This window comes from Jaculus jaculus, chromosome 6, assembly GCF_020740685.1.
Source record: "Jaculus jaculus isolate mJacJac1 chromosome 6, mJacJac1.mat.Y.cur, whole genome shotgun sequence".
Classification (NCBI taxonomy): Eukaryota; Metazoa; Chordata; class Mammalia; order Rodentia; family Dipodidae; genus Jaculus; species Jaculus jaculus.
The window spans coordinates 151,071,064-151,098,698 of NC_059107.1; the positions used below are offsets into that span (position 1 = coordinate 151,071,064).

The 27,635-nt window shown below is 49.2% G+C and overlaps 1 protein-coding gene across 3 annotated transcripts in view; it reads right to left on the reverse strand.

Moving 5' to 3' along the window:
* Positions 1-1,758: 1,758 nt before the first annotated feature.
* The window catches only part of Large1 (LARGE xylosyl- and glucuronyltransferase 1), a 576,767-nt gene continuing 550,890 nt past the window's right edge, over positions 1,759-27,635 (reverse strand). For all 3 annotated transcript variants that reach the window (XM_045152294.1, XM_045152293.1, XM_045152295.1), the window contains exons 13-15: positions 12,290-12,436; positions 6,694-6,889; positions 1,759-3,225 (exon numbers count right to left, since the gene is read on the reverse strand). In XM_045152294.1, the coding sequence (XP_045008229.1) occupies positions 3,028-3,225; positions 6,694-6,889; positions 12,290-12,436 (541 nt within the window). In that variant the 3' untranslated portion in view covers positions 1,759-3,027. The remainder of the gene's footprint in view (positions 3,226-6,693; positions 6,890-12,289; positions 12,437-27,635) is intronic.

A 27,635-nucleotide genomic window follows, 5' to 3' on the forward strand; every position in this document is an offset into this window, starting at 1 on the left:
ACTGAACTTCACAGAGCATACTCAGTGACCTCACCAACAATAACATCCACTTTGAGGTTTTGCTCCAAGGATTCGGTGAGCTGACGCCTGCAAAAGGCTCCTGCACACGGTGCTATTTAGTAAGCAGTCTGGACTCTGAGTGTTGACAGGGACTAATGAGTGAACCCTCAAAGGAAAGCAAAGATACTGTTGGCATGACGTCAGTGTGACTCCTTCCAAAGTCTGGCTTATTCCAGGGGGCTGATGACAAATGAACCACCATTACCTCTACCCCTGTGCTTGCGCTCGCCACACATGGGCTGGGCCTGGCATTGAGTGGCTGCTTCCTGGGTAAGTTCTGGGAATTCATGCTGTTGGCTCTGTATACCTCAGCCTGCACTGGCTGCCACTCCCTGTGGTGAACTTGGCCATCAGCCAATATCTTCAGTTTTTGCCTTAAGTAGGCTTGGGTTTCAGCATCAGGCACATGTCATTGGGGAGATAGAATTTTTCTCTTTTTGGTGTGGAATGTCAGCTTCTGGCTTGTGCACGAAGCTACATCAACTTCCGGATTACACCTATTATCTTTTTTTTTTTAAATTATTTATTTATTTATTTGAGAGCGACAGACACAGAGAGAAAGACAGATAGAGGGAGAGAGAGAGAATGGGCGCGCCAGGGCTTCCAGCCTCTGCACACGAACTCCAGACGCATGCGCCCCCTTGTGCATCTGGCTAATGTGGGACCTGGGGAACTGAGCCTCGAACCGGGGTCCTTAGGCTTCACAGGCAAGCGCTTAACCGCTAAGCCATCTCTCCAGCCCTACACCTATTATCTTAAAGTCACTTAGCACCTCCTTTCATCCTCAGTAGTGACCCTGTTTAGGGAGCAAATTATATAGTTCCTAGCTAGTCCCATAAACACGCAAGTAAAAACCCGGTGTCGGGACAAATTTTTAAACAGGCTTTAGGGAATTATATAATGTGATTTTAATACTGAGAAACCATGCTACCAGATGATGATCAGCTTGGCTCATGTAGCTGGTAGTGATTAGTTCGAATACGTCTACTAGCATTGGCCTCTCCGGGGTGGGAGGAAGCATGGCTGTGTGTGTATGAGAGAAGAAAAGGTGTGGGTGCTACTGATAAATATTTAACACTGAGTCTACAGGGAAGTCAGTGGACATGGGAACTGGAAAGAGATGTGCATCTGTCCTTGTGAGCCCCGGGGAGCTGGCCCTAGCATTATGACTGATGAAACTGAACCCAGCTTGTGCTTTAAACCCTTTTTTGTAATGTTTTACTCTTTCATTACTTTCCTTTTATAATAAATCCCACACATATGCCGTTAGGACATATGCTATCTATAGATCTCTGCCTACATAGGTACCTAAATGTATTTATACCTGTGTGACAATTAGTTCAAATCACAATTATCCTGATTTTGTGTAAATTCCAGGGCAGTGTCATGTGAACAAGCCACACGTGGTTCTCTTGCCAGACTGCTGTGAGGCCCCATCTGACTAGTGAGCAAAAAGGACAGGACATCCAATTTGCTATCAGTTCATGTGATTTGAACACTTGGCACAAGAATAGAACATCTGACTTCGGTGGCGAGACAGGCACTCAATGGGAAATAGCTCTAAGCTTGGACAGGGAGAAAAGAAAGGTTACGTTTCAAACGAGAGAGATGAAATGAGAGGGTGGAACATGGGAGGCGCAGAATGTGGGTGCTGGCTGCCACGTGGCTTCTCACAAGAGCGGAGGGGAGTGGGGAGGAAACAGTCTGCACGCTTGTTTATTGATGCTGCTTGGCTGGTCACATGGCAACTCAATACAAACAGCCCAGCAGAGGGCAGGGCATGAACTCTTGTTCTTGTCAATGTAAACACAACATTAATAGTGAAGAGTAAAGAAAATGGGTAAAAAGTCCAGTGTCTCCTCCATACATGTCACAATGAGGCACTTGCCTACCCTCGGGGAGACTGAGGCTGCCACCTCTCCCTCTCCGCGGTGAGGCAGGAAGAACCCCGAAGCACCAATCCCATCCTTCCTGAGGCCGCCACATGACCATACGAGTCTTCAGATAAGGCTCTCGTGAGCCATTCAAGTTCTCCTAAAGGCCTGAGAGAGGTTCATACCTTCCATGAGTACTGAAACGGTTCCTTCGAAGCCCTTTCCTCGTGACGTCACTGTCCATAGAAAATGTGACTGGCATCCAGCAGGTGGCCTCATGTTTTCCCACCACAGCCCTGGATTCTAGAGATTTGGAAATTCAGAGTCTTTGGGGGGGGGGGGGGGCTTTCAGTGTGAATCCTTAAGGAAGCTGCCCACATGTGACTACCTGCAGAAGACTCTTGGCCTCTGAGCTGGGCCATTGCTCCTAGAGGGACCTTGGCTGAGGGACCCAATTTTCCTTTGGGGCCTTAATGGATCAGATTTTTCAGTTTTAGATTTCCAGAGCAGAAAGGAACAAAATCCCCCAAACAAAGACAAATAAAAACAAAACCAGTGACACTGAAGGAGCCAACCAACCCCACCTCCAGGCCCCTGAAGACACAGTATCCCCATGGGGTTTTCTAGACAGTTATTTGGGTCCTTGCCTTATCATCTCCTTCTGCACCCCAGCTAGCCTGTACAGAAAAGAAAAAGAAAGTCCCCTTCTCGGGAACTGAGAACTTGCTCTTCCTTCTGTGATGACTACAGTTCTGAGCATTCTGACTTCCCTTTGTCCCAAGATCGGACCCATAGCTCCTTGAAAGGGATCACGAAGAGCAGAAGCCCCAGCTCTGTGTGTGGCTCTGGGCAAGTTGGTAACCCCTTACTTGCTTGTCACCCTGCTGTGATCCATTCCGGAACTGACTCATGACAGTGGCCTGGATCTTCACCCAAGACTGTGGGAGTGAGAGCAGCTTTGTGGGGTCAAAGGAAAACAAACCAAAAATAAAACAAAACAAAGCCTTGGTCAACTCTGACTTCGAAGCCCGGGCCCCTGACAGCATGTGGTCCTCCGCTGTGGCGCGTCTCTCTGCAGCGGGGCCTCGTCTCGCTAGCTGTTGTTCTCGGCCGTGAGATACTTCAGGGCGGCAAAGCCGTAGCGGCGGGACATGTCCTGCTGGAACTCCTCCTTCAGCGTTTTGAGACAGATGCGGTATTGCTTGTTGGAACGGAACTTTGTGATGTCGAAGCTGGGGGCGTGCGGCATGTGGATCATGTAGGCATTGGGCAGCACAGTAAATTCGTACTCCTGGAGGGAGGAAGATGAGAGCAGTGTGAGCCCTGGGTCGCGTGAAGACCCTCACTGAATGAACTGCGGAAGGTCATGCCACGGTACCCAGTTTGTGGAGACCCCCCTCCCCGCGAACTTGCACGTGATGCTTGGCTTGTGTGACCTTAGCGTTTTGTTTTTCAGTCTACAAGGAGAAGGCGATAATATCTACCATGAAGGATGACCACGAGGGTGGGGAAGTGTCAAGCACACCACATGGCCACTGTAAATGTACGATCACATACATGTGGCTACGGAGATGACACAGTCATGGTGCATACTCTCAGTCTGCCATCTGCTTAACTGATGGGCTGACAGCCTCCACTGATGAGGACAAAATGGCATAAAAGCCGGGCGTGGCGGCACATGCCTTTAATCCCAGCACTCGGGAGGCAGAGGTAGGAGGATCACCATGAGTTTAGGCCACCCTGAGACTACATAGTGAATTCCAGGTCATCCTGGGCTAGAGTGAGACCCTACCTTGAAAAAAAACAAACAAAGGGCTGGAGAGATGGCTTAGTGGTTAAGCAATTGCCTGTGAAGCCTAAGGACCCCGGTTCGAGGCTCGGTTCCCCAGGTCCCACGTTAGCCAGATGCACAAGGGGGCGCACGCGTCTGGAGTTCGTTTGCAGAGGCTGGAAGCCCTGGTGTGTCCATTCTCTCTCTCCCTCTATCTGTCTTTCTCTCTGTCTGTCACTCTCAAATAAATAAATAAAAAATGAACAAAAAAATATAAAAACAAACAAACAAACAAACAGGGAAGGGGGTAACAAAATAGAATGACAGACAAGAAAATAAAAATAGATGATTGATCCTGGAATGTTAGCACCTGACTTTATTTCCAGTATTTGGAAGGCTGATGACAGAAGACTACTGTAAGTTAAGGCCATCTTGGGCTACATAATGAGTTTCAGGCCAGGCTGAGCCATCGTGTGAAACTCTGACTCAGAACCAAAAAGAACCCAATAAAAGAAAACAAAACAAACCCCTCAAAATTTCAGCTGTTCTGCAGATATCTTATCAGAGAAAAACTTTTTCCCAAGTTCCTATAAGTCATGCCATCTTAGAGCATCGTCAGCCTGGCAGGACCCAGCCAAGCACTCAGCTCCCGAATTAAAAGCCCCTGAGTAGCCAAAATAGGACGTGTAATTCAGAGAGAACCCAGCACATGTGCAGGCTGTATCTTTACCCCAATCTTGGACATCATGTCATCTGTCTTCCCAGCCCAGAGCAGACGAGAATAAACTCAGAAAGCAAACCGAGGACAGGAGCTGCTCCAGGCAGAGTTCTGACAGCCACAGGAAGCAGCAGCTGAGGGCGAGGCGCCCGCAAGGAAAAGCAGGAGGAAAAGCTGGGAGAACGCGCAGAATTCAGGTGTCTGGGCGCTTCATGCAGGGCAAAGTACCCTACCAGCCCCACGGTCCCTCTATCAGTGGCGGCCTAGGATCTGTCAGCCCTGCCCTTATTATTGCTTTAAATTGCTCAAGACGGGAACATTGTGTCTGATGGTATAGCCCAAGCAAGAAAGATACGCAAAACCTTTTTTAAAAGAGTTACATAAGTGTCTAAAATGAAGGAGTGTTGGTTTGAATGTGAGCTCCCCCCCCCGCAATAGCCTCATGTGTTTGTGATTAACTCATACTCAATCCTCAGTTTGTAGAGACTATGAGAGGTAAAGCCTTCATGGAGGAGGTGGACCTTGAAGTTGATTCATCCTGTCCACTGCGTGTCCACTACTTAGCTTACTCTTGCTGCTGCCTCCTAGCTGTGATGACAAGATGTGAGGCCCAGCCTCGGCTCCGCCAGACTTTCCTTGACATGAAATTTGACCTCAAGATTGTAAGCCAAATTAAACCCTTTCCTACCATATGCTGCCTTCGGTTGGGTATTTTGTCCCAGCAGTGAGAAGATGACAGTTATGGAAGGTTAAATCACAGTGATGGAAAAATAAACGTTCTCCCTAACAGGTCACCTCACAACACTGCTAGACGCATGAATGTGACAGTTGCTTTCTTCCTGCCAGAAGCTAAGGCTGACCAGGCATGGCTTGGTAATGACCATGACCAGTGGGACCTTTCAGAGTATGACTGAAAACACGTGTACCAAAGGCCATGCTTTCTTTTCCTTTTTTTAAAATTTTTTTGTTTATTTTATTTATTTATTTGAGACTGACACAGAGAGAGAGAGAGAGAGAGAGAGAGAGAGAGAGAGAGAGAGAGAGAGAAAGAGAGAGAGAGAATGGGCGCGCCAGGGCTTCCAGCCACTGCAAACGAACTCCAGACGCGTGCACCCCCTTGTGCATCTGGCTAACGTGGGTCCTGGGGAATCGAGCCTCGAACCGGGGTCCTTAGGCTTCACAGGCAAGCGCATAACCGCTAAGCCATCTCTCCAGCCCTGCTTTCTTTTTCTTTTGCTCGGTGTGGACAGTGTTCGACCACTTGCTACCACCACCAGTGGTTCTCAGTCAGCCGGGATGGCTCGTGCCCAGTGGAACCATGGGAAAGTTCTCCTGGTGATTCTCACGGGAGGCCATCCCCGCACGGCTGACCTTAGCATTTCCCAACACTGAGGCATCCTTGCTCAGAGATGTTTACACTGTGAAAGGTGGAGGAGTCTTGGAAAATAGGACACACAGAGAGTGGGGCTTGGGGGTGGCTCCTTCTCCTAACATAACCGGAGCAGCCTTGTGCCCGTTTGACATGGGCTCCTAGACTATATCCTGTCTGGCTCACCACACAACTGCATGAACAAAGCTATGCTAGAAGCCTGCCACGCGCATTTGTTTGGAAGGTATCTGTGATGGAACGGCAGCCGCGGAGCTGAGCAGGGGCAAAGACGATCTGCAGGTCCCACAAAGCCCCAGACACTTACCAACTGGCCCCTCACAGAAAGTTTGCAGAACTCTAGCTCACCTGTGAAGATCTGCAGACTTGTTTTTTTTTTTTTTTTTAATTTTTGCTATAGGTGTGTTTGGTGTTAGCTGAAGGAATGAAGGATTTTAGTCTGAATACAGCCTTACAAAATCATTGCAGTTTTAACTACAGGACTGAATGACTAGCTGTGTTTTAGTGGCATGCCTTGTACCAGTTATGTGGAGCTGTTACAATGTTTTGCATCTATCATATGATTCAAAGGCCAAGCCACACACAGTCATCACTGGCTAGTCTTTCTCACTGGATTAAGGGAGTCAGGTGGTTTGTCATAATTTACCTAGTTCTGTCCAGGAACCAAACTCTCACATGGGGGGGGGTGGTGGATGATAGAGCAAGGGTTTGAGGTCACAAGCCCCATGGAGTATGACTGCCACATTCTCCTTTTAGGTCCCTGAACATATCTTGCTCCTCCTTAGGTTCCTGTATGGTATTGTCTCCAGAGTCCCCTTTCCAGCTGTAAGATCTGAGCCTCTGTCTCCCCCCCCACAGCCCCGAGTGGACGTCCCCTTCTTACCTGCGCATCCAGTTCCATGATGTGAGCCACCTTGTTCCAGCCAAAGCCCACAAACCTCCGGTCGTACTCCGGGCAGTCTCGTCTCACCACAACGTACGGCTCAAAGTCTGCTTCCCACTCAACCCGGTAAGGCGTGGTGGCAGTCCGCCACTTGGCGAAGTTTGTGGGTGCGTGACCTTTCGTCCAGACGTGGTACCTGAGAAGGACAACATGTGGAGAAGAGACACTGGGTGGAGGGAAAGATGCTGAGCGTTCTGAACCCCGATCCAGTCCTCTTGTGGAGTACACCGTGTCCCCAAGAACGCCATATTCAAGTTCTAACCTTCAGTGCCAATAAATGTGACCTGATCAAGCTAAGACGAGATCAAGTAGTTGAGGGTGGACCCTAACCTAATGGCTGATATCCTTCGACAAGACATAGATACAAAGGAAGACGATCATGTGAAAATGTAGGTGGATTTTAAACCCAGTGAGAAAGCAAGAGAGGCAAGGGTTGCTGGCCACCACCGGAAAGGAAGCAGAAAGAAACAAAAAAGGAGTCTTCACTACAGTCCGCAAAAATAAAATCAACCCTGTATCTATGAATACCTTGAATTTGACTTTGGGCCCCTAGAATTGCCAAAGAATAAACTTCCGTCGTGTTGTTACCTACCTGTATTATTTTGTGGTGTGGTGGTAACCCCAGGAAACTAACACAGTTGGTGGTGCACATCTTTAACTAAAAAGAAGGTGTTCCTCTGAAAAGGTCAGTGGACTCCTAGAGAAGCTGCGTCATTCCCATGGACCCAACAGTATTCTAGTTATTCCCCCCAGAGACCACTGGTGACCTCAACACTGGAGCAGAACCTCTGCGTAGGATAGCCCTGCGCCCATACGCCACTACCTGGCAAGAGGGATTTTTTTTTCAGGTACTATAATTAAGGTTATTGAAACAGGAAATTACTAAAACTGGTCTGATCTGATCATCTGATCTTTCAGATTTGGATGGACGCAAACAGCCATGCTGTAAGCTGTTGATGGGGTTGGCGGGGGGGCAAAGAATAGGTGCTAGGAGCCAGGGGATCTTCAAGCTAAAAGCCAGCAGAACGGAGACCTCAGCCTGGAGCCACAGCCAGGGAGCAGGAAGAGCACTGCATGGACTGGAGGAGAGGCGCAGCTTTTCCGACGCCTGCTTGCCTTCCAGTGAGACCCTGGGCAGAGAACCGAGCCTTTCCAGGAAAGCCAATTGTCAGGGTAGTTAGAACAGAAGTCTACATTGTTTTATGATGCTACATTTGTGGTAATTGGTTATGTAGTAGTAGAAAACGGACAACCATCTAACAATAAGAAGCTAACGCTTGTCAGCCATTTACTATGCCTATGACTATTTTATTTTATTTTTTTAATTTTTAAATTTATTTATTTATTTATTTGAGAGCGACAGACAGAGAGAGAAAGACAGATAGAGGGAGAGAGAGAGAATGGGTGCGCCAGGGCCTCCAGCCTCTGCAAACGAACTCCAGACGCGTGCGCCCCCTTGTGCATCTGGCTAACGTGGGACCTGGGGAACCTCGAACCGGGGTCCTTAGGCTTCACAGGCAAGCGCTTAACCACTAAGCCATCTCTCCAGCCCCCTATGACTATTTCAAATGCAAAGCTGCAGATTGTTTTAAATGCTTAAAGTGTATCCAGTGTCATGTTGCAAATCATAAGTGACTCAGGCTGGGTTCAAACCCAGTTGGCCTGGCTCAAGGGCTAAGTCACTTCCTTGTGTGTCACTGTCTTTCACACTCTCTGGCTGTAGAACCAGTAAACCATGATTATACTACACACTGGGTAAACGAGTGACCGAGTTATCTAAAGCTTCCTGGTGTCTGAGAGAGAGGCCCGTGGGTGGGATGGCACTGCGCCTGTGGACGTTACAAGCATGGTGGCAGCTGGCCATGTCGCGTGGTCACAGACAGGAGTAACCGAAAGAGGCAAGCAAAGGCGGCGCCCCGAGGTAAAAAGAAAAGTTTCATGAAATGAAAGCAAGATGGGAAGAGTAGCGCCCAATGGCACAGCAGCGGGAGAAAGGAACTTAGAATCCTGGGTTCCACCCTCTCCTTAGGGGTATCTCTTTGAAGCAAGCAAGCTGTGTGAGGGAGTGTTCCCACGGTTAGAGGCATTTTTTTTTTTCATGGCAAGATTGTAACTCTTTTCTCATTCTCCTTCACCACCGAGGCTGGACTTCTATTAGGCTCTCAGAGAATCGTCATGCAATGTGGTTGAGGAGACATTGGGCCAAGAGGTGAATGTCCATCCATTGTGCCGCTGGATGGGGAGAGCTAGCCGCAGGGGTGGAGGCTTGCACCTCACTGCTACCAAGGTAGCCATGTCCACCCAAGCCATTCATGTCAATGGCAATAAATAAATAAATAAAGACTGAGCAATGTTACTTAATGGAGTGTGCGAAGGGGTACTGCAAGAGATGTCAACCATAGGTATAACTCAGAAATTAGGCCACGAAGCAGCTGATTTTTCTATCTGTGAGCTTACTGAAATGGCAGTCGCGACACCTGGTGCCTTTGATGGAATGGGTACAGCCTAAGTGATGGTTAGGAACACATATTAGGTTCCAAACAGTGCAGTGGAGCCAGTAGACCAGGGTTCAAATCTCACTCATGCCACATAGAAACGGTGGACCCTGTACAAAAAAAGCACTTTTAACAGGGCTCTAGTTTCCCCTTGACACCTGAGAAAATTCCACCTACTGTGATGAACTGTTGCCACCTGTGGGGAGGAGGGGGGTTCAAGTGACAATGCAGAGAGCTAGGCATAGAACCAGGCTGCGGGAGACATTTGATCAATGTGAGTTCTCTAGTAGGTAATTAAACAAACAAACAAAATGGCTAAAAATGAAAGCCGTGAAGGCAGCCTGCCTGAGTTTGCACTCTGCCATTGAGCAAGTGAGGGCAAATAAAGTAGCCTGTGCCTTTGTTCCTTTCTCCTGGGGTGGTAGGAGGTAAAGCGTGGCTGATGGCGCATTGATCCACGTGAAGCACTCATACAGTGTCTTCAGTGCTTCTTCAAAACATGAGCACATCCCCATCATTTCTCCTTGTTTGCCTGCTAAGTAAGGATGTCAGTTCACAGTGGTCTTGCTCTCTGTGATGGTTCTATGTGGGTGGCCATTTTCTTTGTTCTGTATCTTTAGAGGCTGAACTCTTGACCTACTATCAAGTGAGAAAGGAGCAAAAAAAATAAGCGAAGAGGAAGCGAGCGACAGCTGGGTCAATTTTGCTCATCTGGCTGGGAAAGCAGCTTCCATCCGCTCAGCCTGGACCGCTGACAACATGCTGAATGGCCGGGCAGAGGGGGAGGTGGTGAAGTTACGACACACGGGCTCAACGCCACAGCCTGAAAATTGCTAAGGAACCTGATGCTGGTCCCGCAGACGCCAGACTTCAGAACCTGGCAAGGGCAGACAGCCTCAGTCACAGTGCTGGGGTGCAGAGAGGGGTCCCTCTGTATGCCTTGCAGGATGTTATAGAGGAGAAAGGGGATGGGTACTTTCACCAAAGGTCTCAGGGTAGAGGTGTGCATCAGAGTGGTGAGGAAGGATGGTGCCAAGCCCAGGCTCTGCATCTCTAACACGGTCCAAGGCAATGGGACACAGTCTACTGGTCCATGGCACGCATCCTAAGAACCTCATCCTGAGAGGATGCTGGTGGTGGGGGGAGGTGCTTCTCATGCCAGGTATGGAGGGGAGCAGGTTTCAGCTGCTGGAAGGCTTAAGTGTTCATTACCCGGAGAGCAGGTGACAAAAACAATTTCTCAGAGGGAAGGCCTGTAATTTAGCACTCGGCATGGTGGCTTGCAAGCTGTTGGCCGGAGTGCTATTCACGGACACAGCAGGCCAGACCCCAGCTCCCATGCCCATGGACACGGCCTTGAAATGAGTTCTCACATCACCCAGGGTTGGATGCGGCACGAGGAATACCTTGGAAGTATGCCAGGTGGTCAGACCTCAAGCTTCAGTGACTCTTGGAGACTGGGGTTTGGTCTGAAAGTCTCCATTTCCAGGATCAATTTCTTACTCTGCACCTTTAAACATTTGACAGGTGTGACAATGAAGGGCTTGTCAGCAGCCCCGTGCTACTGTGGTTAAGAACACAGGCTCGGTGGCTCCTCAGACCTGGACTGAATCCCAGCCTGGTCACTCATTGGTCATGTGTCATTGGGCAAATGGTCTGACCTCTCAGAACCTCAGTGTCTGATCAGTAAAGACGGGATAATGGTGCCTGCTTCAGATTTGTGTGAAGATTAAATATTCTACTTCAATGCCAGGGACATGTTAAGCACCCAATAAAGGGTAATTATCATTATTTCTTCCTGGCAAGCGGGAAAGCATGGCTTGATGATGGCTTTCGAGTTGTCAGTGGAAGGTGAGGGTTTGAGTGTGAGTTGTGGACCTGCAGAACGGACATCTCAGCTCATGGAGTGATTTTCACGAAACAGTTTGAGAAAACCTTTTAGAATCGTTTAGAGACTTTCAAGGGGGTATTAAATCCCATGTTGTTATTCCTACAGTCTTCCAACCAAAATTCAGGTTGTTGTAAGCTGCATGCCTTTTAACTCGAAGTGTGGGCCACGCCTGCACTGTTCAGAATGGAGGCTTCCCTTCAGTGGAAACAGGCAGAAGCCGTGGCTCTCTTTAGACTGTGCCGTGTAAGATGGGCAGGATTCTTTCTCTCCCGTCCTCACTACTGTACTTAATGTCACACCTGTCTCTGGGAAGCAGAGCTAATGAGCACCTGTGCAGCCTTCTGGAGCACTTTGGACTTAGTCCAGATGGCAGAATGTTCCTGCAGGCCTTAGGGTCTGAGGCATGAGGAAAACACGGGTCGTGCCCACGGCTGACACTTGGGCAACAGGGAAAGTGGCTCCTGTGTCAGCTGTTGGCTACTCCTGTGTCACCACGACGACCTGAAGCTGCAGCCGATAACCTCGAGCTGTCTGTTCCAGGCCCGAAGGGCTTAGAGACCAGACTATCACCCAGCGAAGAAAAATAGAGGCTCCTCGCTGGGGTACTCAGAGTGAAAACCACTCACAGAGCAAAGGAATGCACGTGCAGCCCCAAGAAAGATCGCCGAGCCGGGGATGGCGGCAGGTTCGAATAGTTTGAATCCAACGGACTTATCTTCTTGCCCCAGTACACCTCTGCCTCCGTCTGGATCCAGTGCCTGTCTTCCACATACAAAGCAAAGTCCGTGGAACGAGAGGGAGGAGAGAGAGGACTTCAAAGACAATGTATGGGGGGGGGGCAGGGTTTTTTGGCTTTATAATGGATTAGACATGTGTCCAACCTTACCACACTGTGACATGATGTCATTCCTGTCTACAAAGTTCATGCTTGAGAATTATGCAATCAAGTAAGTCTCCTAAATGTTGTGGGATGTTTATGATTTGTGTTGGGCTGTCTTCACAGCCAACCTGAGCCAGATGCAGGCTGTGGGCTTGTCTCACCTGGAACCAACTCAACCCATCAAGTTGTGAGCCAACCACGTTGACATCTGGGTCTCCCAGAAGAGAGGTCCTCTGGGCACTGCAAAGGACAGCAGTGAGGGTCACTCACCTGAATGTGAAGAGGGTCCCCATGTCCAGCATTGACAGCAGCTCAGCTTTTGACTTAGGGAACGAGAGCCGGTATCGCAGTGTCTCGAACGCAGGGACGATCATCGCTTTCTTGGTGTTGGCGAGATCAAGTTGGATAACAGACTTCCTGAAAGAGGGGAGGGGGAGGCAGAAATAAGGCCATGACCCTCCCTTGTGAGGGTGGGTGGTGGTAAGATCAAGAAGCCATGGAGCTTGTCAAATCTCAGGTGGAGAGGTCTAAGAGGAACAAATAATACTGTTGCCTTCCTGGAGACCCCACAGAGAGGAGGCCAGGGCTACTGCTTACACATTTGTACAGTGCTGAGTGCAAGAGGATGTCCTCAAAGGGCTTACCTACGTCTCCTCTCCTACTGAACCATCGGTCACACAAGGCCAGGTGGGGCACAAAGCCAGTGAGATCAAGACCAAGTGGTGACTCCTCAATCCTGGGAATGGCCTGGATCCTGGCCATGGGAAACAGGCCGAGCCCCTTCCACATATGGTAGCACCTAGCCAGGTGAGTGAGAGCTCTGGTAGACCAACTATGGAGGAGCGTTTCCCAGCCTCAGTGACTCCTGCTTTTGTACCTGACCTCCCGTCATTCTCAAGACCCAGTTCCTATTGTTCCTTCTGGATTCACGTGACTGCTCTCAGCTCTGGGGTCATCTCTTGGACGTGGTATAAGGTCCAGGGAGTGCAGTGCAGCATAAAGGGTCTTAGTTGTGCCTGTTTAGACTGTGCACACGTGTGTACATGTGCATAGGAGTGTGGGTGTGGAAATGTGAGTTTGCATGCATGTGTGTGCTCGTGGAGGCCACAGGTTGATGTTTTCTTCAGTCATTTTTTGCTTTACTCTTTTTTTAAAAAAAATTATTTATTTATTTGAGAGAGCAAGAGGCAGAGAGAGAAAGAATAGGCAGGCCAGGGCCGCCAGCCACTGCAGACAAACTCCAGACACATGCGCCCCCTTGTGCATCTGGTTTACGTGGGTCCTGGAGAATCGAACCAGGATCCTCTGGCCTTGCAGGCAAACGCCTTCATCACTAAGTCATCTCTCCAGCCCCTCCACCTTATTCTTAACCTAGAGCTCACTGATTTGATAAGACTAGCTGGCCAGGGACCTCAGGGATTCTGTCTCTGCCCCAGCATTTTAGGTAAGTACTGAGGGTCCAAATTCAGGTCCTCATGCTTGTGTGGATAGCACGTACCTCCTCGGCCCAGAGCATGAAGCTTTTAATTAACTCAGACTAGATTTGAATCCTGGCGGTGTTATTTTATGATAGTCTTGTCATCTTGCCCAAGTAATTTAGCTTCTCTCTACCACAGGTTCCTCCTCCCTCTAGAATGGTGAAAATAATGCCAACCTCCTGGAGCTGCTGTGGATGAGGTAATATTCTACTGACTGGCACACCTCGCAGGAGGCAGGCATGCGGTGCTAAGTAGAAACTATGACAATACAGGGCTGTCACTGCCTTGCTGGCTCGATCTGCTATGACCCCTTTGGCCTTGACTTTGGCACTTCATTCTGGTTTCCTGCTCAGACCAGTGACTTGAGGCTCCTGGTGCCGCCATGGCCTGTCTGCTTCTATCTGTGATATAGAAAATGCAGCTTGGACGGCTTGAGGGAGTGGCAGGCACTGGAAGGTGTTTTGAAAAGTCCTGGCACCAGCAACCTCCACAGCCACACACTGCCTGTGAATATATTAGTATAGTCACTTCACCCAGTAGAAACTTAGAGCTGCACATAAGCAGGTACCAGGGCTGGTCCGCAAGGGATATCCACAGTCTGCGAAAGTCACTGCAGTGGCCTGGGCCAGTGAGGGGCATCACAGAGCTGCAAGCCGAGAGGGACACCGTCAGAGCTCAGTATCAATGCGTAAGGCCCTGGAGCAGGTCAGAGAAGGACAGTTTCCTGAAGCCAACCATGGTTACAGGGTCTTTCCAAGTCTCAGTGCGTAAGAGACACTCAAAGCCTAAATGGGCGCCCAAGACTTGCATCTGTGGCTAGTTATTTTAAGATGTGATGAAGTGGCAGCTCGGGGAGGACTGAATTATGAGATGAGCGCAAAAAAAAACCCATGCATGTACACCTGATATGCACAATGGATTATAGATCTATAAACATGGGCTTCTCTAGATAAGCCTCAGATTGCTATTACAATCACAGATGTTTTCACAGCCACTTCTTGGAGTGCGCTACTCAAAGTAATTCCTCTTCTGTGGCCCCTGTGCATGGCAGCCACCTTTGGCCAGGACACTCCTTGGATGGTATCAGCCAGCAACCTTTGCACAGCCCAGAGCCCTGTACCCTATACCTTCTCCCTGCCATTACTTATGTGCTGGAATGTACGTCCCCCATATGCTGATTAGGCTTCAGCAAGCAACCTTGTACATCCAATCCCCTTAGGACCCTCTTCCCATCCTCAACTGCCTAAAAACCCATTTCCCCACTGATTATGCAGAGCTGTTCACAGAGATTGTCTCCCCAAAGTGAGTCTTTCATTTTTGAGCGCTCACCCTTGCTTCCCACAGTTGCCTGGAAGTCTTCGGGGAACCATGGCCATTCTAGGGACTCACAACCCTTAACAGTTTGAACGGGAAAGAAGGCCAGGGAAGCCACGGCTGACTTGGCCTCGTGCCAGCCTGCGCTCTGAAGGGCTGTGGTCCCCTTGCCGCTTTGGTTCTCTGGTCTGATTCGCTGGTCCTCTAATCCTACTTTGATTCCATGAGAGATGCACCCACCCTTTGGCTTGCTTTACTTTGATTTTTTTTAAATTTTAATTAAACTTCTTGGTTTCTGTTGCTTGCAACCAGACGACGTTAATAAATACACGACAAGACCCAAAGCCAACAGACCCAGTGGGCAGCAGGCCTTACAACTCCAAGTCTGCGCTGCTTTCTGAAAATTCCCTTGGATTTCCCTGAAACATGAATGGCCCCGAGCACGGATGTGTCGTCTGATGGGTCCGTTTCAGACTCGGCTCCGGGAGGCTTTGCTCTCCACGTCCCGAGAGGGTCTCATTAGGAAGCTGTCTCGGCAGTAACGTGGTTGCGGGATATTGACTCTGACCACATCTGCTGATGGGAAGGGTGGCCTGGGCCCGTCTTCAGTGCGCCCTACTGTGGTGGGGTTGCTGACTCAGGTTGACAACCTGTTACCATCCTTTATCTGGAAGCTAAGGGGTGCAAGGACTGAAGAATATTCTAGAAGCAGAGACACAGTAGGATGAGTGAGACAGCTGCTCTGGGTGTCAAGAGAACTCCGTCCTAGGGCCAGCTCTGACAAGCTGAGTGACATGGGGCCACTACCAAACGTCTCCCTTCTGTTGTTGAATCTAGTGGAAGCCCTGACTTCCAGCCCTCATTCCACCACGGCGGTCCTCTTGGGCAGGCATTTTAAACAGAGTTCATGCACTTATAATGTATTCAGCAGTGCGTGGGGATGTGCTTGGGGCAGTGCCTGGCACGTATTAACCTCTAAGCATGTGATGGCTGCGGCATGTGAGGGCTTGTTTTATGTGTCACCGCGTTGGCTACAGCGCCCAGTTGCTTGGTAAAACATTAGTCCAATTGCTGTGATTAACGTCTATGATCAGGCAACCTCAAGGAAAGGAATTCACCCTTCACAGTGTGTTCAGTGGGCTGAAAGCCTTAAGAGAAAAAAACTGGGCTTCCCTGAAAGGAGGGATGTTGCCTCGGGAATATAATAAACACCTGGCTGGTCTTGCCAAGGTCACAGGCCTGTCAGTCTTTAAGATATCTCTTTGGCTGGGTGTGGTGGCGTACGCCTTTAATCCCAGCACTTGGGAGGCAGAGGTAGGAGAATAGCCGTGAGTTCGAGGCCACCCTGAGACTACATAGTGAATTCCAGATTCCAAGTTGGCCTGAGCTAGAGTGAGACCCTACCTCAAAAACAAAACAAAACAAAAAAGCTATCTGTTTTTATACTTCTCTGTATTCCTCCATCTACCCATTTATCCACCCATCTTCCCATCTATGCCTCTACATCTCTCTCTTAGAGGTTCTACCTCTGGAGAACCCTGGCTGGTATATTGTGCTTGCCTCTTGTCCAGGGCTCTTGCAAAAATATATTCACAAATGTACTATAATAGTTTGGGCTGATGATTGCAGAGTTATTTACCTCATGGACAAGGACCCTGCTGATTCAATGAAGAATACATAACTACAGTGAACTGTGAGCCAGAGAGCACAAGCTTTGAAACCTGCCTGCCCTGCCCTTATGACCTTGGACACACGGCATCACCTTTCTTCGTCATAGTTCCCTATCTCTGTCCATGGAGACAGGAAGGCGGTCTCTTCTCTCTCAGGGTTCTATAGCCTCATTTGATGCCTGCCTTGTTATCACTGATTCACAAGTGCATCCCTGTGATCTTTGAGGAGAATGGGAACGTGCAGGAGGATTCTGAAAAGGCAACACACAGGGTTTGTCTATAGAATCAGGTAATATTAGATTGGACTCCAGCCAGCCCTCCAAGACCTTCTCCATGTCAAACACAAGTCAGGTCTTCGTGACAGTCAATTCACCTGTTCTAGTTTGGTGAAGCTAACTGGCAGGAAAACTCTGAGCTGGGTGAAGCTGATCTTTGAAGCCCCACAGTGTCTATTTTTGAGTCTGCTTTTCCCATTAGACCTCCTTCTCACTCACTCAAGCAAGCAAATACTTCCAAACCCCTGTGTTCTCATCTGGTAGAAGGAGTGAGCAGGAGAAGAAACGGGGATGGGAATAGCCAGGATTCTCTGGGCATCGAGAGGGTAGAGGTCCTTTGATCTCAGGGGTCTCAGGGTTAGTTCCAAAACCAGAGGAAAGGGTGTGTGTTAGCTAGAGGGACTTCTTAGTGTTCAAACAGACAGCGGATCTCCACACGCATACATTTCTCTCTTCCATATGGCTTTTCTCCCCATCCTTAGAGTGTGGAAATGACCTAGGTTAGAGCATAAGGAGATTATGGGTGAGTGTCTCACAGAGAATAAGGAGCAGCCTGGTACTTGTTCTTAGACCATCACCTCCTCAGTGCCACCATGGGGATGATAAAGCTCTCTAGACCCTGGCGCTTGGTGGGCACCTGGCCAACTACTCACCCTCTTTGTTCTGCACTTCCTGTATCTGTGGGACATGGGCAAGAACGGCAGTGTTAGCCTCTGGGAGTGCTGGGACAGATGTCATGAGTTCATACTTGAAGAGTGCTTAGACAAAATGTACACATCACTCTCCTCCCCATCTCCTCAAGCCAGTCCACTGTGGATCACACTGGTGACACAATGGTGACAATGGCCTTGTTCTACTGGCTGCCAGATCCACTCAGAACCTGGCTTTACTAATGAGCTCTCACACTGGCTCAATTATTCACTCATCCCACTTGAGCCAGGTCCTGCTTCAGCAGTTGTGGGACTTACATGTTAGAGGGACAGACAGACAGTCAACATAAACATAACTGGTGAATTACACAGTGTGTCAGAAACACAGGACTCCCAGAGAGAACACTGAATAATGCAAGGGCCTTAGGAATGCCCTGGGTCAGGAGAAAGAGGGCAGTGTGATAGTCTGTGTCTGGTCACCGTGACAGAATTTATAATGATCATGGAAACCAGATCTCTGAGAACGTCTGTGAGGGATTTTCTAGTTTGAGGTAGGAGGACCAACTCTAACTGTGGACAGCGCCATTCTATGCGCTGGGGTCCTGGACTGAATGAAAAGGAGAGAGCTGGCTAAGCACCCACATTCAGTGCTCCCTGCTTCATCGCTGTGGACTGAATGTGACCAGCTTCTGGTGCCAGGTCTTCCCTGCCACAGAGGACTGTAACTTCAAATTATAAGCTGAAGTCAGCTAGTCCTTCCAAGAGCTGCTTCTCATTAGGCATTTGGTCACAGCAATGAGAAGTTAACTGACATAGGTGGTCAAGGTAGCCCCCGCATGAAGGGGAGAGTTTAATGCCTATTGGAAGCAGAGGTGGGAGAAGGTCAGATGGTTTTGTGGAGTAAAGGTTCTTATGACTAAACAAACACCCTGTACAAAGTTCCTAATATCTAGTGTGTGCTCAGGAAATAGCAGGCAGATCAGGATGACAAGCACAGAATAATAAACAAGGAGGGAGCGTAGACATGGGAACAGGGGCAGGGAGTGCTGCAGATCTCACAGGGTCTTGTCGGCCACTGGAGGTTGTGGCAAACAGAATATGGCGTCTCCTCCAAAGACAGTCACTCATGTCCTAATCCAAGACCTCAGGGGCCTTGCAGGTGTAATTTAATGAAGCTACTGCAATGCGAAATTTGCCTGGATCATAGGGCAGAGCCGATAGAGTCACAAGAGTCATAGGTGAGAACGAAGCAAGGGAGTCAGAGCGAGAGGAGATGGGATGATAGAAGCAGACACTGGACTGGCACAGCCCCTGCCAATGCATGTGGGTAGCCTCTCGGAGGAGGAAAACAAGTCCTCTCCCAGGGCTTGAGAAAGAAAGGAACCTTGACTTTAACCCTGAAAGCCTCAGGAGGGAGCTCTGACCTCTAAAACCGTCCTGTAGGACATCCGTGTTGGGTAAAGCCACCATAGTCTCTTTTAGCAGCAACAGGAAGCTACTTCAGAGGTCTTGGCATTTTGCTCCTGATGAGGCAGGAGCCAGTTGGGAGCTATAAGTGGAGAAGTGAGCTGATCTACCTTCTGCAATGGAAGGCTCTCGGGCTCATGTGTGGAGACTATGCTGTTGCATGGGGGTTGGGGATCAGTGATAAAGGGCAAAGGTCTTGGACCAGGATATTAACAGAGCAGGTGGTGAATGTGAGCTCCCTATCCATTGGATAGGAGAACGGGGTTGAGGATCCGCGAAGCTTTTGGCTTAAGTAATGGGAATGACAGGACCACCAACAACGGAGAAGATGGAACAGGCTTGGTGTGTGGGGGGTGGGAATCAGAACTTTATTTTGAACTGTTCATTTGAGAATGTCTGTAACAGAACCAAGTGCATATGTTAGGAGAGCAGTGGCTGTTAAGACACCTGTGTTTGGAAGTCCAAGGAGGTTGAGAAGTTTAGGGAACCAGTGGCAGACAGGTGGTCATGAGTCTGAGCCATCACCAAGGGAATGAGGGTGGAATGAGAGGCCAGGATGGGAAGTGGTCTATGGGGAGCAGCCCATGAAGCGGAAGAACAGCCAGGGGACGATGGGGTCCAGTCAGCCTCCGTATCAGTGGGCGTCTCAGATTCAGTGAGCCACAGATTGAAATTATTGGGAAAAGGGTCTCTATTTTGAACATTATTCCATTATCAGTCTTGTACAAGCACTACTTAAATCATTTTTACAGTATAGTGCATGCTATGAGTGACCTGGGGTTGATTTTAAGGTCCATGTAGTAGGACGAGCGTAGGCTGTAAGTAAGTATGACATCACTGATGATGTCGCAACTGCCCAGGGTCTGGGACCTGAGGTGGTGGGGTGTCTCTACACAGAAGAACAGAATGGGTGCATTTCTGTAAGCCAAGAGAAAAACAAGATATTTACCAGTGAGTCCCTATTAGCAATCAGTTTTGCTGAGAAGTCAGGTAGGATGAGAATTGGGGATTGCTATTTGATTTAGCAATTGGATTTCCAGATCTTGGAAGAAGACTGGAAGTGTTCAACCAAGCCCTGTTACCGGGTGGGTGTGAGGGCAATGGCTATTTAGAGTGGCAATTCCAGGCTGGAGAGATGATTTAGCAGTTAAGGCACATGCCTGTGAATTCAAAAGACCCAGGTTCAATTCTTTAGGTCCCATGTAAGCCAGATGCACATGGTGGTGCACGCATCTGGAGGTCATTTGCAGTGGCTAGTGGCCCTGGTGTACCCATTCTTTCTCTATCTCTCTCCCTGCCTCCCTTTCTCTGTCTCAAATATATCTATATATCTATATCTATATCTATATCTATATCTATATCTATATCTATATCTATATCTATATCTATATCTATATCTGTATCTATCTATCTAGAGTGGTATTTCCCTGGTTTTACACAACTGGGCCAACATGAGGGCAGAGCTGGACCACACTTGGGAAAAGACTGCCTCTCACCATGGCGTCTCCTCACTCTCCGTCCTGGAGGCATGCTGGCGGTCACGTGTGGGTCTGGCTAGCGCAGCGGGAGGACGGGTATTTAGAGAGTTCAGGGCAACAGACTGAGAACTAAGGTCGCCATGGCTGCTTTGCTATAGCCAATATCTTTTTGGTAACCTTCCCACCCCCAAAATATTTACTTTAATCTTAAGTGATTATAGCCTTTGGAAGAATTAATTTATATGCTTTATAGAGAAAGAACTAAGAAAAACCTTTCAGCCAGCACCAAGACGCCACTAAGATGGTTCTAGAACCGGTCCAGCTCTTGTCATGGGCTTTGTTACCATCAAGGCCCAAGATGTCTGCCCTTTCACTGAGAGATGGGAGCTGCGAGGGAAGATCTGTGTTTTCTAATAGACCCCTCTAGGTGATACAACGTGCCTGAAAATGGGATTCGAGCTCTCTGCCAGTTCCCTCCAGAGGATTAACTACCTAATTCCAGGCCCTTTCTCTGAACGTGTCTTCTATGCCAAGCACTCCCTGAAAGGCCCTTCCTCTGTCACTGGTATGGGTACCTATCACCCGCTCAAACTGCTGTTCCTTCGTGAAAATACAATTAGGAAAGGCACACCTGTGTGGTAAAGAAAAACACGAGAGCACAGCTGTTTCAACAGAAAATAACATTACATTGCATGTGAATATGGTTGTGTGCACGTGTGTACGCATGCTCATATGTATGTCAGAGTTCACATCAACAAAGGGTACCTGTTCTTTGGGACAGGGTCTCTTGCTGAACCTAGTGAGCAATTCAGCTAAATTATCTGGCCAATGAGTCCCCACAATTCCCTTTTTCTTCCTTTCTAGTGCTAGGATTGCAGGCATTCACACCCTCCCCCAGGCCCAGCATTGTACAGGGGCACTGAGGAATCTGAACTCAGGTCCTCATGCTTGTGTGGCAAGCACTATATCCATCTCCCAGCCCTAAAGGGAAAATGGTTTTGAAATGATCATGTGCTTCCTTCTCTCTGTATCAGCAGGATGACTTTAAGGAGGTATAGAACCAGGCTAGCAGATGGGCTTGCAGGCTGGGTTCAGGCAAGATAGTTAATGGCAGTGGATGGCAAGATAGGCTGGGCAGTGTGTGCTCAGCATCAAGGGGCAGCTGCTCTCTAATTCCAGCTACATGCCTGCCATATTGGGGGGGCATCTATTCTGATGTTTCAAGAGGAGCCAGCTAAGATGATTTTCCATGCAGAGGTCCTTTGTCTCCCACAGGATGCTGAGGCTGAACTGTGAGACAAGCGGCGTGATCTTCTAAATCAGATGATAGAGATTCCATCTGGACTTCGCCACTTGGGTAATTGAGTAATCACAGGCCATTTTCTTAACTCTCTGGGGCTTTGTTTCCTTATCTTGATAATAATAGATATTTTATGGGCTTGGGTATTAAGAGAACTAAGATAACGTTCTCTAGCTGATGAATATTAATGAAACCAGACACATGGACATTGGGCACAGAGCTGTATGAGCAAGTACACAAGGTCTGTCTATACAGAGCTCTGAGGGTAAGGAGGCAATGTGAGTGGAGCATGCGTCTATCTGTGTGAGAGTCGGGAGTGGGGGGGGAGCACTGCCCATGGACTTCTCAAACTGCTAGACTCTGCCTTTGATTCCGTGGGTCTAGCCAAGGTCAGCAATGCCCCTCATTGTCAAATCTAACAGACGCTCCCAAGCTCACCTCTCTTGACCCTACATTTAGCTCCAAAGACCTCTGCCCATGACTTACGAACACCCTCGCAGAATTTCGAAGATCATCTCAGCTCTCTGTCTTAGTCTGGAGAGACCGCTGCGGGTATCTGCATGTCTCATTCTGGGACGTCCTGGGCAGAGGTTTGGGGTACTTCATGGCTGTGCTGATATCTCTGGCTGCAGTGAACAGCCAGTAGGGCACTGACAAGGGGCAATCTTTTGGGGACCCTGGGCTTGAAGGCATGAGGCACTATCAGATGCCAGGAGAGACCCTTGCCCACTTCTGAGCCCTGCATTGCTACAACCTAGTCCTATAGCCTTGAATGCCACAGAGCCCATTGTTTAATCAAGCCTGAGTTGCGAGGAATCCAAGTGGTTCTTGTGCAAACTCCCAGGGACTCCCATGGAAGTTATATGAAAAGCGGGAGAGGGCTGGAGAGATGGCTTAGTGGTTGAACGCTTGCCTGTGAAGGCTGAGGACCTGGGTTGAGACTCCATTCCCCAGGACCCACGTAAGTCAGATAGATGCACAAGGGGGCACACGAGTCTGGAGTTTTTTTGCAGTGGCTGCAGGCTCTTGGAATACCCATTCTCTCTCTACCTATCTGCCTCTTTCTCTCGCTGTCGTTCTCAAATAAATAAAAATAAAAAAGAAATTTAAAAAAGAAAAGAAAAGGGGAAGAGAGGAGGCATGACTTTTGTGCTGGAGTCCTCATCTGTTTTGTAAAGTTCCCACTGGCATTGCTCTGTCTCTTGAGCCTGGAGCACAACCGTGGGAGGAGCTGGACTCCCTGTAGCCTCCTCTTCCTGCCTCTGCGGCCTCAGTGTTTCCTTCCACGGGTTCCCACATGACGAGTGTGGGAGTGTGATTCAGGTGTCCCCCAAACCTCAGGGTTTCTGAATGCTAGGTTCCCAGCTGACGGAGATTTGGGAATTACCGCCTCCTGGAGGCAGTGTATTGTTGGGGGTGGGCTTATGGGTGTTATAGCCAGTTTCCCCTTGCCAGTGTTTGTCAGATTCTCCTGTTGCTGTTGTCCACCTTATGTGGGCCAGAGGGTGATGTCCACCCTCTGCTCATGCCATTGTTTTCCCCTACCATCGTGGATCTTCCCCCCTCTAGGCTATAAGCCAAACTAAACCTCCTTTTCCCCCAAAGCTGCTCTTGGTCGGGTGGTTTCTGCCAGCGATGTGAACCTGACTGCAATGACAAGTCCAGTATGTTCCTGGGATTTGTTCTCCTGCTCCCTGGAGATGACTGTACCCTTAGTCTCACTGGGCTGAGCCCCATGATAAGCACTCCCTGCACAGTCTGGCCCTCACAGCCACAGTGTGAGGACAACCTTGAGGTGTTGGTCCCCTCCTTCCACTTTGTTTTGAGATAGCATCTCTTATTTTGCTGCTGGGGAGACCAGAGAGTGTGTGTGTGTGTGAGAGAGAGAGAGAGATAGGGGAGGGAGATCAGATGAAGGAGAGAAGTATGTAAAGAGAGAGATACTAGAGGAACCCCGAGAAGCCCTTCTCTGCCCGTCAGCTCCTTGTGATTGGCCTAACATCAGCGGTACTAAATGCACGCATGGTTTTCAACCAGCCCGCTGGGAAATTGTTGGAACCACACTTCTGAGGACACATAGCCGGAGCCGTGCTATGCTTGCCTGGGCTGATAGGTCTGGCCCAGCCCTGCCCTTTCTTCATATCCTGGCACATGGGGGCCAGGAAATAGGTTTGCTTGGATGCTGTTAGAATTGCCTAGGAAATGAGCTCCTGGCAGCTAGGCCTCCAGGAGGCACGTGGGGGACAATAGCAAGGACTTGCAAATGAGGAAGACAGAGCTGCCAGGGAGAGGGTAAAGTAAGACAGACACACACGATGGATGAGGTCAGACGGGCCACGATCAACTGAGAGTGAGTGGGAGGGGCTCCCAAGCCCCAGCAAGAGGGAGGCGCCGTGTTATTTTAACATGCTTAGAGAGGCTGAGTGAGGGGCCAAGAGTGAGCTCTGAGGAGTGAACTGTAACAGCAGCAGCAGCTATAGTCTTCTGAGCACCTGACCATGGGCCTGGCTCTGGGACACAGCCTCTGCTCTCCACCATCTCCTGGAACTCTCAGCATGCCTAGTGAACTCCTTCCTTGTCCAGGCATTAGCTTCAGTGACACACATCATAGAACGCCTGCCAAAAGCAGGTGCTTAGTGTGGGCTGCTCATAGGAGGGTTCGATTAGAAGGGCAGCTCTGCAGTAGGCAGCCAGGATTCCGAGATGACCTGGACACTCATCAGCTTTGGTTCTTTTTTTTTTTTTTTTTTTTAATTTGTGTATAAAGGTGGATGTGTGTCTCGAGATCAGAGGACAACCTTGAGGTGTTGGTAACCTTGAGGTGCTGGTCCCCTCCTTCCACTTTGTTTTGAGATAGACTCTCTCGTTTTGCTGCTGGGGAGGCCAGACTAACCCGCTTGTGAGCTTAGGGGTTGTCCCAACTTCACCACCCACTGCCACAGGTGCACGGGGATTACAGACGTGCGCACCACTACGCATGCGTTCAGCGCTCACACTCTGGACAGGTTACAACCCTGCACACTATAGTTTGTTTGTTTCCCCTGTGAGGTGTGACAGTATCAGGACCTAGATGTGAGCTGTGGGGTTTTATAAAGATTGAATGGATTATCTCAGACAAAGGTTCAGGCAGTCCCTTGATGCACAGACCTCTTGGCATATGCAAGTTATGAAGATGATTATGGTCATCATGACAAAGTCAAGCTCGAGCCCATTAGGTAAGCCAATCAATCAGTGGGCTAAGCAGAGGACAACTTCAGAACAGCCCAGGATGCATGAGGTACCCACTCAGTCACACGGCTCCCTGAGACATCCTCATCTGTAAAATGAACCGAGGTGATGCTTGGTGCAAACCTGCATGCAGAGGGGCTTATAACAGTGCTTGGCACATTACAAGTACTCAATAAATGTTCAAAGTTATTGATATAGCTGAATTAAAAGGATGAACGAGCCCAAGGAAATGCCACCTGGTAACATGTCTTGGCAGGCAGCCAGCCCTCCTCGCTTGGTGCCACGTGCACGTTTCTGCATTCGCTCCACTATTTGCCAGGGAAGATGGGAAGAGAGGTGGCAAGGTGTCCCCTCGGAAAGAATTGTACTGATTAGTCATTCCTGTACACTTTTTGACACAGCCTGCCAGTGTGGAACATTTGCTCCCCAGTAGATAAACACAGTGAGGACGGCAGAGACACTTTGGGCTTTTGGCACTGATCAGAGATGAGGCGTATGCAGGTGACAGAGGCTGCCAACCTGCCCTAGCCTTCTAGTGTGGACAGCCCCAGCTATGAGGCTGTGGTAGTTTGACTGCCAATGTCCCCCAGAACCCCAAGGCTTTGCAGTAATGCTTCAATGCTCAGCTGTCAGTGCCTGGCAGAGATGTGGCCTTGCTTGAGGAGGTTTCTGGAGGCAGGTCTTGCGGTCTATTAGTCCAGCCCGCTGAGTGTCCACAACAGTTTACTTTCTACTTCCTCCCTGCTCTCTGTGGAGATGTGACGTCTGGCGGTCTACTCTCGCCATGTTTTTTTTTTTTAATTATTTATTTATTTATTTATTTGAGAGCGACAGACACAGAGAGAAAGACAGATAGAGGGAGAGAGAGAGAGAGAATGGGCACGCCAGGGCTTCCAGCCTCTGCAAACGAACTCCAGACGCGTGCGCCCCCTTGTGCATCTGGCTAACGTGGGACCTGGGGAACCGAGCCTCGAACCGGGGTCCTTAGGCTTCACAGGCAAGCGCTTAACTGCTAAGCCATCTCTCCAGCCCTCTCGCCATGTTTTGCCTGCCGTGTTGAAAGTTACCCCCGGACTGTCGGCTGAAACCACGCTTTCCTAACCGTGTGCTGCTTTGGGCTGGGGGTTGAGTCCCAGCAATGCGAAGGTAACTGCCACAGCAGCTGGGCGCATGTCCCCTCCCCCCATCTCTGCCAGGTCCAGGTCCACACATGAGCTACACCAGCTGCCTCTAAGTCCCTCTAAGGGACCCCGCTGTCTCTTGTCATTCTAATCACTGGTCTCCAAGGCTGAGGACAGCGAGCAGCTCTTTTCCGGGTCTACCCTGCTCACTCAACATCAGTGATCCGCGGTTAGTCTCAGCCCCCGTATCTTCTGTTTCCACATCCACAATGACAGTGATAACAACAATAGCAGCAGCAGCAAATATAGTCGGAATGCAACCATCAAGTAGGTGGAAACCTTGTCCATTCTGCGCGCTATCACAGGTCCGGCCCTACGTGGTGGGCAACACAGGAAGAAGAATGTTCTGGGCAGTGCTAGGTGCTTTCCAAATACTATCACCCCTAACATCCCCAAGACCTTATAAGGAAGAAGTGTTAAAATCCCCACATGACAGATAAGGAAAGTAAGGGTGGTTCCACTGCCAAGACCACATGAACACTACATAAGGAGGAGAGATGCTCTTTGGATTAGGCGCCACTGAAAACCCACGCAGTCTACGCAGCCCCGTAGCCTGGCCACATGGCACACTGTAGCCAATTGTCTTCCCCATGACCGTGTGGCTGACTGGAAGCTGCTGTCCAGCCTCAGGAGACAGGATCACACCACATGCTGCCAGCCAGGGAAAAGACCAAAATGCAATGCTTGAAGCACAGTTTCTGTGGGACAGGTGCACATTGTTTGCACACCACTGCAAAGTTGCAAAAATGTAAATTGAACCATTGTAGATCAAGGACCACAGGAGAAAAGAAAAATAGAAAGAGAGAGATGCTCCCACGTAGGTACGTAAGCTCTAATGAAGGTAGCAGGGAGTTTGCAATGGGAGGAGTTTGGGTGAGGACCGACAAAGAAATTCAACACTGAATGTTTGAATGCTGTGAACAGGCCATAAGACAGAAAATTAACTCCTGTGGAGTGCCCACTTTAACCCTGAAGGAGGCAATTAGGAGCCCTCTTATTAACTAAGGGAAAGGAGCATTGGAAAATGGCACAAGCTACCCCAAGTCACATACTTGATAAGCGTTGTGGAGCCTGGGTTCAAGTCCAAGTCTGCATGATTTCTGCCACATGTCCCTGAACTTCACACTGCCATCAAGAGTGAAAGCTCTGCCGGGCGTGGTGGCTCATGCCTTTCATCCCAGCACTCGGGAGGCATAGGTAGGAGGATCGCCATAAGTTCAAGGCCACCCTGACACTCCATAGTGAATTCCAGGTCAGCTTGGGCTAGAGTGAGACCCTACCTTGAGAAAAAAAAAAAAAAAAAGAGTGAAAGCTCTACCTCTGCTGACTCCTTTATTTTAGCAGACAAAGGGGAAGGGATGGGGGAGATTTCAGAGACACTCTTTCCGTGTATAGAGCTGATTTCATTATTTTCCCAATTGTGCTGTTTGTTTTTGCTGTAATATTAGCTGGTTGCTAAGCAACTGCTCAGAGAGAGCTATGATGCTGAACTTTTTTTGGAAACGAAGGAAGACCTTAAGAGGCACAGGATGAGCAAGTGTTTGGGGTGCAATCAGAGGGGTGCCAGTCAGCCTG